At 45.6% G+C, this 15,870-nt stretch overlaps 1 protein-coding gene across 1 annotated transcript in view; it reads left to right on the top strand.

Annotated features, from left to right (window-relative positions):
* Positions 1–15,870, top strand: part of Slc24a3 (solute carrier family 24 member 3) — a 480,324-nt gene that overhangs the window by 453,081 nt on the left and 11,373 nt on the right. Inside the window, exons 13-15 of the mRNA XM_055602620.1 lie at positions 519–685; positions 3,552–3,666; positions 4,733–4,845. Coding sequence (XP_055458595.1) covers positions 519–685; positions 3,552–3,666; positions 4,733–4,845 — 395 coding nt within the window. The remainder of the gene's footprint in view (positions 1–518; positions 686–3,551; positions 3,667–4,732; positions 4,846–15,870) is intronic.

The raw sequence follows: 15,870 nt of genomic DNA, 5'->3' as shown, positions 1-15,870 counted from the left end.
CACACACACACACACACACACACACACACACACACACACACACACACCACCCTTTTGTGAGTACCTTCCTCATCTTTCCCACTTGCCCTCCAACCCAGCATTACTTGCAGTGACTCAGTTATTTAAAGGAGCCAACTTGCAGGTGGGCAGAACATTAACTTCTCTTTTCCTCTTTGGTTTTGTGTACCAGGCTTGGGGGGCGGTGGAAAACCACTTAAGGATTTTATAGGGCTGGAGAGATGGCTCAGTGGTTAAGAGCACTGTCTGCTCTTCCAAAGGACCCAGGTTCAATTCCCAGCATACACATGGCAGCTCACAACTGTCTGTAATGCCAGTTCTAAGGGGCCTGACACCTTCACTCTAATGCACATAAAATAAAACTTAAAAAAAAAGAATTTTATAGAAAAAGATATATGGTAAGGCTTAGTTCTGGGGAAAGCAGCATGAAGGCCACCAAAGCAAAGAAATGAAGCTAAATGTTTTCTTTTCTTTTCTTTGTTTGTCCCCCCAACCCCCAGCTGGCAAACTGGAAACTGTGAAATGGGCATTCACCTGGCCGCTGAGCTTTGTCTTGTACTTCACTGTCCCCAACTGCAACAAGCCGCACTGGGAGAAATGGTTTATGGTGACATTTGCTTCCTCCACGCTGTGGATTGCAGCCTTCTCCTACATGATGGTGTGGATGGTGAGTGTGTAAGGAACCGTGTGTGTTCCTGGGTCTCTTGAGAGAGAAATGTAGGCTGAGCCAGAGATGAACAGGAGTTAGAGTTAAACCCGGTAGCTCTATCAGCCAGCTCCTGCCACAGTCAGTGACATGCCAACCTTAGCTCGGCAGTTTAAGGCTCACACGCGTTCATTCTGCTCACGTCTCCTTAGGCCGGCTGGATCTAATTACATGTGGCTGTGACTAGCTCGGCCATGCCACTCCAGCTCCTGGATGGCTTACATTGATTCAGGTAGCAGGCTGGGGTCTCAGCTACTCCGTAGTGTTGACTCTTTTCTCTGGGCTGGTGCTCTCCCAGGATGGGTAAATGGAAGCCCTAGGTGCCTCCTGGGCTCTTCACTGGGGACTGACCTGCTATGCTGCTACTTCCTTTCCACACTCAGCAGCCAAGCCCAGCATTTATGAGTAAGAGAAGTAATCCCCCAGCTCTAGCAGAGGACAGCAGTAGAGTTGCAGGCAGGGGACACACATGTGACGTTAGGTGACTGCTCAAGGGTCCCTTCCAAGCTAAAATAATGAGCCAATGGTTGGGCTAGGCTAGGGGCCTCAAAAGAGTTCCTTCTGCCCTAGAGTCATGTTTGGAAACCTAGACAGTTCATTTATATATTCTTTAGCTGGGGAGCAAACCTAATCCATTAGAATTGGAGTTGGGCAAAAATTAAAAGCCATGACAAATTATGCAAATCCAAATTAGCTTCACTTGGGTGTTAGACAGAAGGGCAATATAAATTCAGGAATTTATATTCAACTTAGAGCTCAAAAAAGATTATTTTGGAGGTAATAGCAAACTTATAAAGCCGGCATGATAAAGTCACAGTTAGCCCTGGCCTCAACCTCACGGACAAACGGGGTTTTAAAGCTGGAAGTGCTGTGGCCAGAGGCTTCTCGCTCACTGACATTCTCGCAGAGTGTCATCTCTGATCCAGGATTTCTGTCCCTGACCCCAAAGTCTGAAGTTCACGATCCATGGAACCAACTAATCTGGATTCAGTTCCTGTTAAGTGACTGACAATGTAAGAGAAGCTGAGGCCTTGGCTGAGCTTCCAGAGGCCATCGGTTCTTCAGAACTCTAGGCTGAACCATAAGCATCCTACCAGCAGTGAGAAGGCAGCGAGCCGATCTCAGCAGAGCCAGGCCAGGCTCCTGCAGGACCCCAGGCTTGGCCAGGCTTTTGCAGCTTTGTTTTTACAAAGGCTCTTAAGAACAACAACATAAAGTATGTGTTGCAGCATCCTGCTTTCCTCCCCGGAGGCAGACATCAGAAGGCCGAGGCCACCCTGTGTTAAGCAGTGAATGGAATGAGAGCCTTGTGTGGTTTGGATCCAAATGGATTGAATTCACATCCCCTGACCTTTGACTGCTGGCCTAGGAGTGCTGTGGGAATAGGAGGTCCCTGTGCTGTGTGGTTTGCACTTTCTCAGGAAGTTACAGAAAGGGTGGACACCACAGTGACACCTAGGATGGCCTAAGAGTTCCAGGCGTTAAAGGTCCCATTTCCCTAAGCCCACTTACAAAGGACTGGCCTCTTTTTCTACCTACTTGTCAATGGATCCTGACTCTTTCACATCTCTCTTGACAGCTCCCTGCTGCTCTGTTTATCTCTCTTGGAATTTGGGGATAATTGTGGCCTCATCTGTATCACTGAGCAATGGTATCTCAGGTGATGGCAGCCTGCCCTTTACAATCCACCTCCCATGTAAACTGAGAGGCCACCTTACAGGTGAGCCCGCCTGTCTGAAATAGTCCTCTCGGCCACTACCAGCAGCATGGGACTTGGACAGATGCCTTTCTGCTCCTCAGTTTCCTCATCTGAGGAAGGGGAATAGCTGAGCGCTCAGACTGGATGGTTGTGAGAATTAAGAGCGTTAAAACTGAACACTTAGCCCAGTGTCTTAGTACTGAAGAGACAGACAGCAATTATGATAAAGAAGTTAATGCTGATGACAGAGCTACCAAATATTCCTCTGTTTCTGCTGCTGTGATAAACAGCAGGACCGAACGCAGCCTGGTGGGGAGCATTTCTTCCACCTCACATTTCCAGACCCCAGCTCATGTGTGAGGAAAGTCAGGTGGAAACTCACAGCAGGAACTTGGAGGCAGGAGCCATAGAAAAATGCTCCTTACTGCCTTGCTCCCAGGCCCACACAGAGCTACTGGTCTTAGACATCCTAGGACCACCTACTAGGGATGGCACTGCCCACAGTGGACAGGACCCTCCTCCATTAATTACCAATCAGGAAAATGCCCCCACAGGCCACTCTGATGCAGGCAATTTCCTCAGTGGTGATTCCACTTCCCAAGTGTATCAAGTTGACAAGAAAAATCAGCTATCACTCCAGGTTCCAGGAGGAGAGGATGGGAAAAGCTGGTTACGACCTCCCCTCCCCGACAAGACCGGGTATGAAGCCATCCCTTTTCCTGGCCTCGACAACTCTCACCACAGATCTGTGAGCATGCTGCTCACATTCTTAGACAGCCTGGCTGCCCGGATTATTCAGGGCCAAGTGAGTTCAAATATTTTGTTTCAATATTGTCTTTCCCCTTAAAATCTAGTTTTCTGATGTGCAAGTATCACCAGAAAGGAACAATGATAGACTAACCTTTCACTGACATTCCGAGGTTCTGTCAAAGCATCTTCCTAAGACCTGCAGCTCTCATCCACATGATGTTCATGCCATCCTATGTTAAATCCAGAAAAGATGCTGCCCTTCCCCCACCCTTGCCCCCAAGATGGCCCAAATTGAGGACGTTCGCCTCTTGATCAGAGGCCACCTGTGTAGGTAGCTCAGTGTTCCTTGGTTCACTGCCTCTTCCTGTTTCCTCCAAGGTTACCATCATCGGTTACACCCTAGGGATCCCTGACGTCATCATGGGGATCACCTTCCTGGCTGCCGGAACCAGCGTGCCCGACTGTATGGCCAGCCTCATTGTGGCCAGACAAGGTGGGACCTCCAGGGACACTGGGGTTATGGAGGGAAGGAAGGAAGGACTCCCTACCTGGTGGCACCTTAGTGGCCAGCAGATCCTGTCTAGAAGGAGAGATGGGTGATGGCAACTTCAATGCCAAGTTAGCCAGAAGGCTTCCTAAGCTCAGAGGAGTAAGTAAAAGAGGCATCTGTACTCCTCATAGGGTACAGATCCTACATGTCCAGGCATCTACGGCCCTTCTGCTCATTATTATCATCTGTTAATAGTAAAATATAATAAATACGGCAAAAAAAAAAAAAAATGCTAACCTGGACTGAGTGAGGCAACTTTAAGTGCAACACCTTATTCATTCCACAACTCCAAGAGGTAGAGACAATTTTGCTTCCATTTTCCTGGATAAGGAAACCAGGGCTTATAAAAGACAGACAACCCCCCCATAATTAAGCTCACTCATAACACAGCACCCCCCAAAAATGTCAGTTGTCAGCAGTCAGTCGTCAGCACACAACAAATGCTTCCCCGTTTCAAAGTTACCTGACCAGGTGGACACTCCTGACATTGATGCCCTTCCCAGCCCACTCTCATTTATGTGCCTGGTGGATGTTGGAAGACATTTATATTAAACCGTGGCAGTGACAGCGCAGTGTCCTGTAGATTCCCTGGCATGACTTTATGCCACCCAGTTCTTAAGAAGCAGTGAATTCAGGGCAGGATGGGTAGAAAGCAGTGTTATAGCGCAGAGGTTGTCAGGCTTGTGATGTCATGCGTATGCTCTGGGGTTTGTTCCTTCAGGAAGGGTGGCTCAGAACTTTCCATATTCTTAGAACTAAATGTGGTGTATGTTTATTTTGTTTTCATTTTTTTGTCTTGGTTTCTATATCTGAAGTGAAGTCAGGAATCAGCAGGATGTGGGTTCTCTGTGTTATTATGTTATTTTTCATATAGTGATGGGCTAAGAGAGAATCAAGTACATGGTCCAACCAAACTACTACCCCGCTTGCCAGACCAAAGACTCAGCAGGCCATGTGGGCCCCTCCTGTTGAGGTCTCCTTCCTCACTCGTGCTCTCTTGTCCTTGCAGGGATGGGGGATATGGCCGTGTCCAATTCCATTGGGAGCAATGTGTTTGACATCCTGATTGGCCTTGGCCTTCCCTGGGCTCTGCAGACTCTGGCTGTGGACTACGGATCCTATGTGAGTGGTTTTCCCCATCACTTCTCCCTAAATTCAGACTGAACAGATGGTGTTTCCAGGGACCTCACTGTTGTCTCCTGGTAAAGGGAGTATGGAAATAGTAATGCTCTGATGGAAGCAAATTCTTCTTGTACAGATTTTGCAAAGTCACACATGTGGAAACATACAAGACTCTAGAGCAGAGGTCAGCAAATGTTCTCTCTCAAACAGATGTGAGTATAGGCTGGCGTGGGGGGATAGATGGCCTTTGTCACAGCTAATAACTCTGTTGATGTAGCAGAAAAGCAGCCACAGAACTGTATAGAAACTGAAATTTGAATGTTTATCTTTTCAGGGCGTCTTATATTATGCTTCTTTCTTTTCAACCATTTAAAAATGTAAAAATCATCTTAAACTCATGAGCTATATGGAATCAGTCAGTAGACCAGAGTTGGCCACAACCTCTAGTCTATTTTTGTTTCAGTATATCTACAATATACCTAGCATGTCTGATTGCTTGCGGTATATCTACAATATACCTAGCATGTGCGATTGCTTGCGGTATATCTACAATATACCTAGCATGTGCGATTGCTTATAGTTTCTTTACAGCACATTTAGTGTATCTGCTTGCATGTATAAAAGAGGTGCGAGATGGAGGGCCTCTAGGTGAAGTACCTTAAACAGGTGCCGTCTACTGGGTGGTCCCAGAGTCCAAACAACCCTCCTAAATTCTGAAGGTCAGTGTGCAAGATTGCTGTCAGTCAGCTCCTATGATTGACCCACATCAACCATATTTACAGTGTTTGATAAGCAAGTTAAAATACTGACAGGTGCCAGGAAGATACACGAGGACCAAAAGAAGGCATACTGTGTCGAACATTTTTTTCTCTGTATTCCTGAAGGAAAATCTGGAGCATTCTGGAGGGCTGGTCAGGCAGGCACATTTCTACTCTAAGAACAACCATGATAATTACATCTCACCACCTGGTGTACATTATCAAGCGTGCCCAGACTGCCCCTTTGTTCCTCGTGAACAAAACACCATCAACCAGAAGCATTCCAAGAGCAAGGATTGGCCGAGGCTTCCCAGGAAGCTATGCAGGACAAGTTACTCTTTTATTTGTTAGAGTGGTATCTCCAGGTTCTATCAATACGCCGCAGACAACTCAAAACCCTCACTGGGGTAAGCCAGCGCTGGCTAATTTCCTGCTAAAACTCCATAGCAGTCGTTCCCACTCTGATAGCTCCTATAAGACCCCCAAAGGGAGACCCTGGGCGTGTAGCATATCCCATTGTGTGGCTCTGCTATCGTTGAGACCCTCTCTAGTGCAGAGAAAGCAGGGGCACAGGAGACAGAACACAGAGGGGACAAATGTCAGGTCAGTCCCCATCCCTTCGTCCAGATAAATCTCCTTTGCCCACCAACTTTCAAGAATGGTCTTATTCATTTGTTTAGCTGTCTGCCCAGGAGGGAGAAGAGAAGCTGATGGCCACCACCTGGAATGGGTTCCCCAGCATCTTTTCTGAGCCACCCAGGGCCCAGCTCCCCTCTTAACATCATTCTCATCATTGTCATGCTCAAGCTGGGAGCAACAGTAGTGACTGTATTTAAGCTCACTCACTAAGCCTGGCTTGTCACTCCCTCAAAATGCAAGCTTTGCCCATACTAAAGGCATCTCCTAGGGTTTGTCTGCCTGAACCTTTACCTTATTACACTCTTTTTCTTCGTGGTACAAACACTGCCTGTGTTTCAGAGATCAGAGCAGACCCTTCTGCACCGCTGGCAAATGCAGCACAGCAGCACCGGCTGATGCAGTAGCCCCTGGCCATATGTGACATGTAGGTGTGGGGCTGGTGCAAATGAAGAAAGATTTTTTCCGATTTTATTCCACTTTAATTACTTTAAGTTTATACAGCCACATGGATCTTAAAGCTGTAGCTCCAGAGGATGAAATTTAAATTATTCATACTGTGGCCCAGAGAAGACCGTTGTTAGCATTTTGGCTTATTTTCTCCTTCTAGTTTGTTTTAGACAGCTGAGATACACTGTACAGATATTCCACATGTTGCCTTTATACTTCCTGTCAGCGCTAACACATTTTGCTTAAAATCTCATTAGAAACTTCATTTTCAAAGGTGGCCTAGAATTGTAGCATCTGGGTTTCCTAGAAGGTACTTGGCTGACCTGCTGCTCAGGGACACTCACATAGCTTTGAGTCTCACTGTCAGTTTAGAGAAGCCTCAGACACCCTTTAATATCAACCTATAGTGCTTAGAGATCACTAAGCATTGCACATAAGTCTGATGATATAGAATCATAATAATAATAGAATAATAATCACATAGAATAATAATATATAAAATATTATAGAGTAATAATATAGAATAATAACTACATAAAATAATATAGACGAGAAGAATAATTAAATTACATTTTAATTAGTTAGATAATTAACCTTTATTTTAGCATCACTAGAGAGTGAACCCAGGGCCTTGTACATACTAGGTAAGGGCTCTGCACTGGGATACAGCTCCAATTCTTTTTGTCAATGTCTCACTATGCAACCCAAGGTGGCTTTGAACCCAAAATCCTCCTGCCTAGGCCTCTTAAATGCCTGAATCACAAGCCTACACTGTCACGGCTTATCCTCATATTTTAATTTGTCAAATGTCTTGTCTGAGGTTGGAAGACAGCTTCATGCCACCTGTATCTACGCCCCATAGGAACTTCATGAGGATAAATGTTGCCCTTCATACATTCAGCTTCCTTAAAGCACAGCGGGGGTGGCAGGCACATACTTAAGCTATGGAAACAAACAAACAAAAACTGTACAGACCTAAACAAGCTAAACACTAAGGAAGCCGCTAGGGATGATGCTTAAATCTCATTCAGAATGGCAAACAGGATAGAAGTAGTGAAAGAGAGGGAACAGGACAGGGCCTATCTTAGAGGTCCTCCACCCAACAAGGGACCAAAGCAGATGCTGAGACTCACAGCCAAACTTTGGGCAGACTGCAGGGAATCTTCTGGAAGAAAAGGTAGGAGGGAGAGAAGGGCCCAGGGGGGACAGGAGTTCCACAAGGAGACCAACAAAACTGAAAAATCTGGGCCCAGGTGATCCTGCAGAGACTGATGCACCAACCAAGGACCATGCATGGAGAGGACCTAGACCCCCTGCTCAGATGTAGCCCATAGGCAGCTCAGTCTCATGTGGGTCCCTGAGTAAGAGGAGCAGGGGCTGTCTGTGTCATTAACTCAGTTGCCTGTTCTTTGATTGCTTCCTCCTGGTGACACAGCCTTGCCAGGCCATGGAGGAAGAGAATCCAGGCAGGCCTGATGAGACTTGATAAACTAGGATCAGATGGCAGGGGAGGAGGACTCCCTCTTTCAGTGAACTAGGAGAAGGGGATAGGGGGGAAGAGGAAGGGAAGGTAGGCCCCAGGGGGGAAATGAAGAAGAGCGCTACAGTCAGAATATAAAATGAAAAAACTGTAAAAAGTAAAAATAAAATTTAAAAAACTGTTGAATATAGCAGAACCCATGTCTAGATCTTCTTAATTTGCCTAGGCTTTCACCAAACACTTACCTTTCATAAACAGTAAGACCACCTTAGGCCCAGAGGAGCCCAAAGGCCTGGGTGAGCTCATCATTTGATAGTCTTTCCAACTGACATTAGAAATAAGTATTGACCCAACTTTTGTTTTGAGACAGGGTCTCATTATGTGCCTTGGCTGATCTGTAATTCAATATGTAGATCATGTTGGCATCAAATGCATGAAAATCCACTTGTCTCTGCCTCCAAAGTGCTGGGATTTAATGCTAGTGCTACCTGCCTAACATTTATTTTTGAAAATAATTCATGGCAATGGGATCTCTGCCTGTCATTCAGTCTTTTCTCAGCACCAAACAAATTAGCTCTGGCCTCAAAATGACTTACCATAGCTAGGCACAGTGGCACACGCCTGTAATCCCAGCACTCAGGGAGACAGAAGCAGGTGGGTCTCTGTGAGTTCAAGGCCAGCCTGGTCTACAGAGTGAGCGCTTCAACATGACTTCTCTAGGAAAATAATTAGTGACTGTCTGGTGCTAATTAGTCTTCCTTGGCAAGGAAACCAGGAAAGCCACCCTTAGCTCAGCTAAGCACTAGCTGCAGAGATCCACCGTAGCGTATTCACAGTGCTCCCTGACTGTTCCAATTCTTTAACTCCCCCTCCTCCCACTTACCAAGTTATGAAGAAGTCAAAACAAAACAAAAAGATGGCCTTTACCTGAATTCCAACTGCTTCTTGGAGAACTACAAGGCCTTGCCAACCACGAGAAAGGAAAGGATGCTCTAAGTAACTCTTAAAATCAATTTCGTATAATTTTTGTTTGTTTTTGTTTTGTTTTTTGAAACAGGGTTTCTCTTTGTAGCTCTTGGCTGAACTAGAACTTGCTCTGCAGACCAGGCTGGCCTCAAACTCAGAGATTAACCTGCCTCTGCTGCCCCAGTGCTGGGATTACAGGCATGTGCTGATGGGCTGTAGCTCAGTTGATATAATGTTTGCCTAGTATGCACTAGACAGGACTCATTTAAATATGTGCTTAGGATAAGGCCTTTTAAATAATTTTATATTTGGTTAAATGAAACTGCTATATATATGAATATATACGCATATAAAAGAACTGTTTGTACATAAAGCAAAATTCAATTATGAGGTAGCAACAAAAATAATCTTGTGGTTAGGGCTCAGCACAGCACAAAGAAGTTGAGAACCACTGCTAGCATAGGTTTCTGTCTCAGGGGTGGAATGTTCTGGGTCCTTGCATGAGGAAAATCCCTTGTTCTATCACTGTCATATCCTAGCTTTCATGGGGTTCCTTAAGTGGTCAGCATCCCAAATCCGTCTGTTCCAGGGATATCACTAGATGGCTTTGTGCGGAAATGCAGGATGCTTAGAAAGGTGGCACAGATTCATAGAAAGGCATGCTTAAGAATTACTTGTTACAAGCATTTGGTCTGCCCTCATCTCCACCCTAAGTTGTTCCCAAGAGAGAGGCTTCATTTCAGAAAGAACACTCAAGGGCCTCCTTCTGTTTAGCATGACAGTAACCTCAGGACATCTTTCCACATCTCTGACATCAGAAGCGAGCATCCTGTGTGGGTTTAATGGCCTCTCCCAACCTCTAGAGAGACCTGTCGACAATTCTAAAGCAATTTTTCCATCTTGTCCAGATGGGATTTCCAAGTCATAATTATGGGATAATTACTATCCAGGCATCTGTTCTGTGCCTGACATTAGATTCACACATTTGACAGTAAGGAACAAATGCACATTTACAGATTTGGACATGTCTTATCCTCCATGATTTGTTTAGAAGCCAGCTAGTTACCCAAGCACCCTGAATAAATAACCCTAAGAATCAAAGTTTGGGCAATGAGTGCTTCTTGTACCATTACGGTGATAAACAGATATGCATGAGATTTAACAGAATCAAGGGAGTCAGCAGTCAGACTCCAGGAAATAAAGGGAGAACTCACATTCCTGAGCTCGGGTTTAGAAACATAAAAATAGACCTTACAAGCAATGGTAGAAGGAAGAAGAGGGTCTCTCCTTTTCTCCATGGAAGCACTGAGCTTACTGCAGAATCCCCCAGAGGTAAAAGGACCTTACAGCTCCTTCATTCTTTCTTGCAGCAAGCACTAACTGAACACCTACTATGCACTGAGATGCCATGGTAAGCAAGGCAGAAATCCCTGGGCTTCCGGAATGACAGCCTGTGGGAGGAGCCAAATAATTCCAAACAAAGCATGTGGTGCTAGCCCTTCTGAGGATAATTGTGCAGTTTGCATGGCAGTGTGAGACAGGGACCTGAAACACTGGTAAGAAAGTAGCATTTCTTCTGAGTCTGGGATTATCTGAGCAAGCATGTTGGGAAGACTTTTCCAAGTGGGGCGGGAGGACAGCTTGTAGAAGACCAAGATGTAAGTAGTCTTGACATGCTGGTGAACTCCACACCAGTCCGGGGCTTCCCTATGGTTGGGGTAGAATGAGGGGTAGAGTTGAAGGTGAGTGGCAAGAATGAAAGTGAAAACAGAGCAGCCATGTGGCTAAGAACGTCGTAAACCCGGTAACAGAAAGAGTGAAGGGCATTTGAGAGATAAAGATATGCTCATGTTGCCCTTTCACAAAGATAAACTGGGCATGGTGCTGCATGCCTTTAGTTCCTGTATTCAGGAGGCAGAAGCAGGCAGAGCTCTGCGAGTTCAAGTCCAGCCTAGTCCTAGTGAGTTCCAGGTCAGGGCTACACAGTGAGACCCTGTTCAAAAAAAAAAAAAAAAAAAAAAAAAAGTAAAGTAAAGAAAGAAATAAGATTATGGGAACTACACGGAAAAGGAACTGGAGCCAGACAAAACTGGTGGCAGAAAGACCAATAGGAGACAAAATAGCATGATGCAGTATAACAAAAGGTCCTGAAAGTCAGTAGATAAATCCGTTAACATATATTCCTCATCTGTGTGCTGGTATGTTGACAAGTGTTTGAGTGATCTGGCCTTGGCTCCAAGCTTCAGAGTACCCTGCTCCAAGCATCTCTTCCTCTAGTTGAACCAGTGAGCTCATAAGACATTCTTAGGATGAAAAGCAGGAACAAAAGAAGTCATGCCCAACTCTGCAAACACATTTCAAATATATGTTTCTATCAAGTCAGGTTACTCATGCCCAGTTGGCTAAAGCATATCGCCAGCCAGACCCAAAACTCTGTATCCGTTGTAGCACTAAAGCTAGAGAACAGGACATGCTAAGCCAAAGGCACAGAAACACTGCACACCAGCCCTTGCGTGTCAGCAAGGATGAGCTGGGAGAGACAAGGGCGTGGTCACTCTATGCTGGGTTAGCCTTTGGAAAAGGTTTGCGGCTTCCTAAGGTAACTCACTTTGAAATTTGAGGTTTCATTTTATACTGCTTGGAAATATTTTGGAAGAAGTGAAGAGAGGAAGATGGAGGGTAAGTCAGGAAGCTGAAGACAAGATGCTGGTGACTTGAGCTGATTGTCATATAAATGGGAATAAGTTAGGTTTTAAAGGAAGAAGTGATGAAGTTTTCTAACAGCTACATGGTGAAGATAAGAGGGAAACAACCAAAGGATGCTTATTGGTGGTACCCTTGGTGGACAATAAGATGAGGGACATATTTAAGAAAAACAGAGTCCCTAATAAGATGGGTCCAGTTTGATGGGTATCAATGTGGTCCTGGCAGAAATGTCAAGCCAACAGGGGACTGGTGTGCATTATGTGGGAAGTTCCACAGAGGAGTCTCTGTGGCTGGGAATACATGCAAGTCAACAGCAGTGAAATGGCTTTGAGAAGCTTTTAGAGGACATAAATGGGGATGGAGAAGAAAGCCAGAGCCATGTCCTGTTAATGTGTAAAAAAATAAACCATAGGACAAAGAAGGGTGAGGAAGGAAAGTTCCTGTCAGAAAGGAAGGAGCTGCAAGAAAGTGAGTCATCAGAGTCAGAACAGTGCCTCAGGCCTTTCCCAAGCCCTCAAGGCCAGCTGTCACTCAGCCATCACCCTCTCCAGAATTCTGGGTGAGCAGGGGCTGACATCTCTGACGTGTCTTCCCTTTGCTCTCCAGTGGAGGGCAGGAGCTCCGTCTGTTTCCCAGGAGAGGGCCTGTGTGAGATGAATCACTGATCCCTCAGTTTCTGCCATCTTCACCTGCCACTCTTCCTACCTCTCTCAGCAAGTATTCCTAATCTAATGCCCAGTGCCGGGAACCTGACTCTGTTTGCTAGCACAAGCCTTCCCTTTCTTAAACATGCCTAACCCAACCTCACAGTCACTGCATGCGGCAGCTGGTGCACATGAGCATGAAAACAGCTGCAGCTTGCAGCTCTTTGACCCACCTGCAGGGGTGTCCTGTTGGCAGTTTGAAATTGGCTGGGGTGGATGTATTTCCACCATAGAACTCAGAAAAATGGTAATGAAATGTAGGGACATCTACACTTTCACGTGACCCGAAGAGACAACTTGGAGATGGTGTGGTGGCATTTTAATGGATGACACTTGTCACAGTTGTTGTGACAGAGCCCCTGGGAGCTACAGTAACACCACCCATCCCATACGTTTGGTTCTTGGATTCCAGGCTTTGTGTTAGAAAACATCGGTGATGTTTGGGAACGGAAGGATATTTACCCTACGGTGGAAAGGCTGGCATGGACAGCTCTCAGGTCTCATTTTCACATCAGTTTAAGTGTCCCAGAGATGATGCAATCCTGAGGCCAGATTCAGATGGGCTGGTCAGGAAAGGCCAGGAAAGTCCACTCTGGGAGTAGGAGAGTGAGATCGGATGAGGAGGCAGCCAACAGCAGCTGTATTAACAGCCCGGTTATCGTACAGACAAGTAGAACGACATGTCCATGGAGGGGCATTGTAGAAAACTTTTTTGGGGAGACATGGACAAATGTCTGCTCACTGTAGCTGTGGCAGCAATGACAGACCAAAGTAATGGTTACACCAAGGTCCAGCCTGATGAACCACTGCGTCTCTGGGGTTGCTTACAGAAGCATGGAAGACGCTGGCTTTTCCCTTTTGCCTGGCAGGTTGAGGGAAGTCTAAAATTTAGAGTCTAAGGCCCAAGTCCAAGTGCAGACTTGACCCCCCACCAGGTGTGTAGGCTGATAAGTTGTCTCATCTTCACATAAAAATAAAAGTCCCTACTTGGCTTGTAGTGACATCTGCAGAGTGAAGCAGTGTCTGTGAGTACACTGCGGAGAGCAGGAGAGGTAAGAACACAAGTTCTCCTTAGCTTGTCTTTTCACTGGGGCTTGTTCGCTTTTTCACCCCAGCAAGTTCTTCAGTGAAAGATACTCTGACCCCGCGATATTGTTCATTATAAAGCCAGGGTTAGTAACATCCACCCGAAAACTACACACAAACAAGTGTTAGAACAGCCTAATAAGAAAGCCCAAAGCCCTAGGGAGGCTGAGGCAGGAATATACAATTACAAGCCAGCCTGAGCTACATGGTGAGCGCCTGTCTCAGAAAACAAGGAAGGAGTGGGGGTTGGGAGTGACGCTGTGTACTATGTGTTCCTAATACTAATGAACTTAGCAGAAAACAGAGGCTTTGCTATTTGTCCAGTAGAATTCATGGGTTAGGTAGAGCTGGCTTCAGATTAGTAGGGTGTCCTCGCCCCTGTTGGGACGTGGGAGAGGGGGGTGTGGAATCTTTGTAGACTCAGGTTCTTGGATTCCAGATTGCAATAAAGCTCCAGGAACTGTTTTGTCGGAAACCTAAATGCATGAGACTTGATTTGAATGAGTCTCTGTGTGCATCCATACTAGAAATACACATGTGCTGTGGGCTGTGCTCCTGTTGGCTTTGGAACCAGCAGAGCTCAGTTTCCTCTCTCACAACTTGCCAAAAAAGGAATCAGCAAAGGAAAACGAGTGTTTCTGAAGTCAAGAAATGAAAACAACACTAAACTTCAGGACTGGACGATCTGAAACGGGCCTCACACGATCTCAGATTGTCAATGCCATGAAAACACTCTGCATTTGAACTTGCTGTGCCTTGCTTCTGTGAGGCAGAGGCCAGGGGAGTGACTGACCCTAGCTTTGTGCAGAGTTGAAACCCACAGGCTTTTTCCCAAAGCTAATGCAGAAATGACAAGAGTTTGATGCTTTTGTCCAGAGGCTACTTCTGCGGCCCTCATGGATGGCTACCTAGGTTACCTGGGTGATGGAATTGAGACAGGTGATAGACAAACAGGTACACAGACAGACAGATATATGAATATGCATTGATTTTATATACTGGTGAGTGAGTTTCATAGGGACATTTCACTCATATGTGTCAGTTTGAACATTCTTCCCCAACTAAACCCTCTTTTTTTCACCTCAACATGCCTGCTACCCCTCTTCCACTTCTCAGATAGTCAATCTCTATTTTCATGTCATACATAAAAAATTTCATAATAATGTATCATTAATATTTACATGTGTAATTCATATGTGATATAAAATATAAAATCTGCATGTAAGAAAAAACAGGTAGGCTTCATGAATTACATATGTTTTTCAGAACTCATCTGGCAGTACATATACTTAAGATCTGTGTGTCTTATTGTATGTCAGTTATCACTTAACTGGAAAGCTGGGGAGATGGATTGGCAGTTCAGAGTGCTGCTGTGCAATCATGAGCACCAGAGTTCAGGTCCCAGCACCTGTGGAACAAGCCAGGAGCCTGCTGATGCCTGTAACTCCAGCTCTAAGGAATCCAGTGCCTTCTTTTGGCCTACACACACACACACACACACACACACACACACACACGCAGGCACGCACGCACGCACCTACACATATACATAATAATTATGTTCATATAAACACATACACATAGGGAAAAATCTGTTTATTATATCAGCATCCTTTATAAAAAGAAGCTGAGAGCCACCCTCACCTTTGGCCTTTTTCTCTAATGAAATGTCTGCTCTTGTCCCTTGCTGTCATCCCTCCACCATTCGGCATGCATGTGCACACGCCCCTACAGGCACATTTAGTATCACGGACAGATGATGGGGAATGGAGTTCTGGAATAAAGAAATACCTGAAGTCCAGCCATCTGCCCCCAGAGTTGAGGGGGAAAGATGTCCCTTACCTATGGAGATCAGCACCAGATAGAGGAACCAAATGGATTTAGGGCAGGGTAGGTGGAGTGGAAAGGGGTGAATACACCACGTATCCAGGCTGAAGGTCTCACATGGGATAGAACTCTCCTAAAATGAAAGAGATGAAATGTACTACTTGGGGAAGTTTCAGGTGCCCAGCTGCAGGGAGCAAAGCTAGGAAATAGGATGGTGAGGAAGGTCTTTTCACGCTGTTTTGTAGTTATGAAGGAAATGCACACTAGTAGTTCAAAACTTGAATCATTGTCCAGTGACAGGGCGATAATGAGACCATGGTGTATTTACACTGTTGCTGCCTAAAAAGAAATGACCTACTGACCATATTGACCAATGAAAACCATGGAAGGGTCTGTAAAAAGAAATGACCTA

The sequence above is a fragment of the Psammomys obesus genome, unplaced genomic scaffold (assembly GCF_907164565.1).
Source record: "Psammomys obesus unplaced genomic scaffold, mPsaObe1.curated_primary_1811, whole genome shotgun sequence".
Taxonomy (NCBI): domain Eukaryota; kingdom Metazoa; phylum Chordata; class Mammalia; order Rodentia; family Muridae; genus Psammomys; species Psammomys obesus.
The sequence above is the reverse complement of the archived record's forward strand: the minus strand, read 5'-3'. Positions and strand labels throughout refer to the sequence as shown.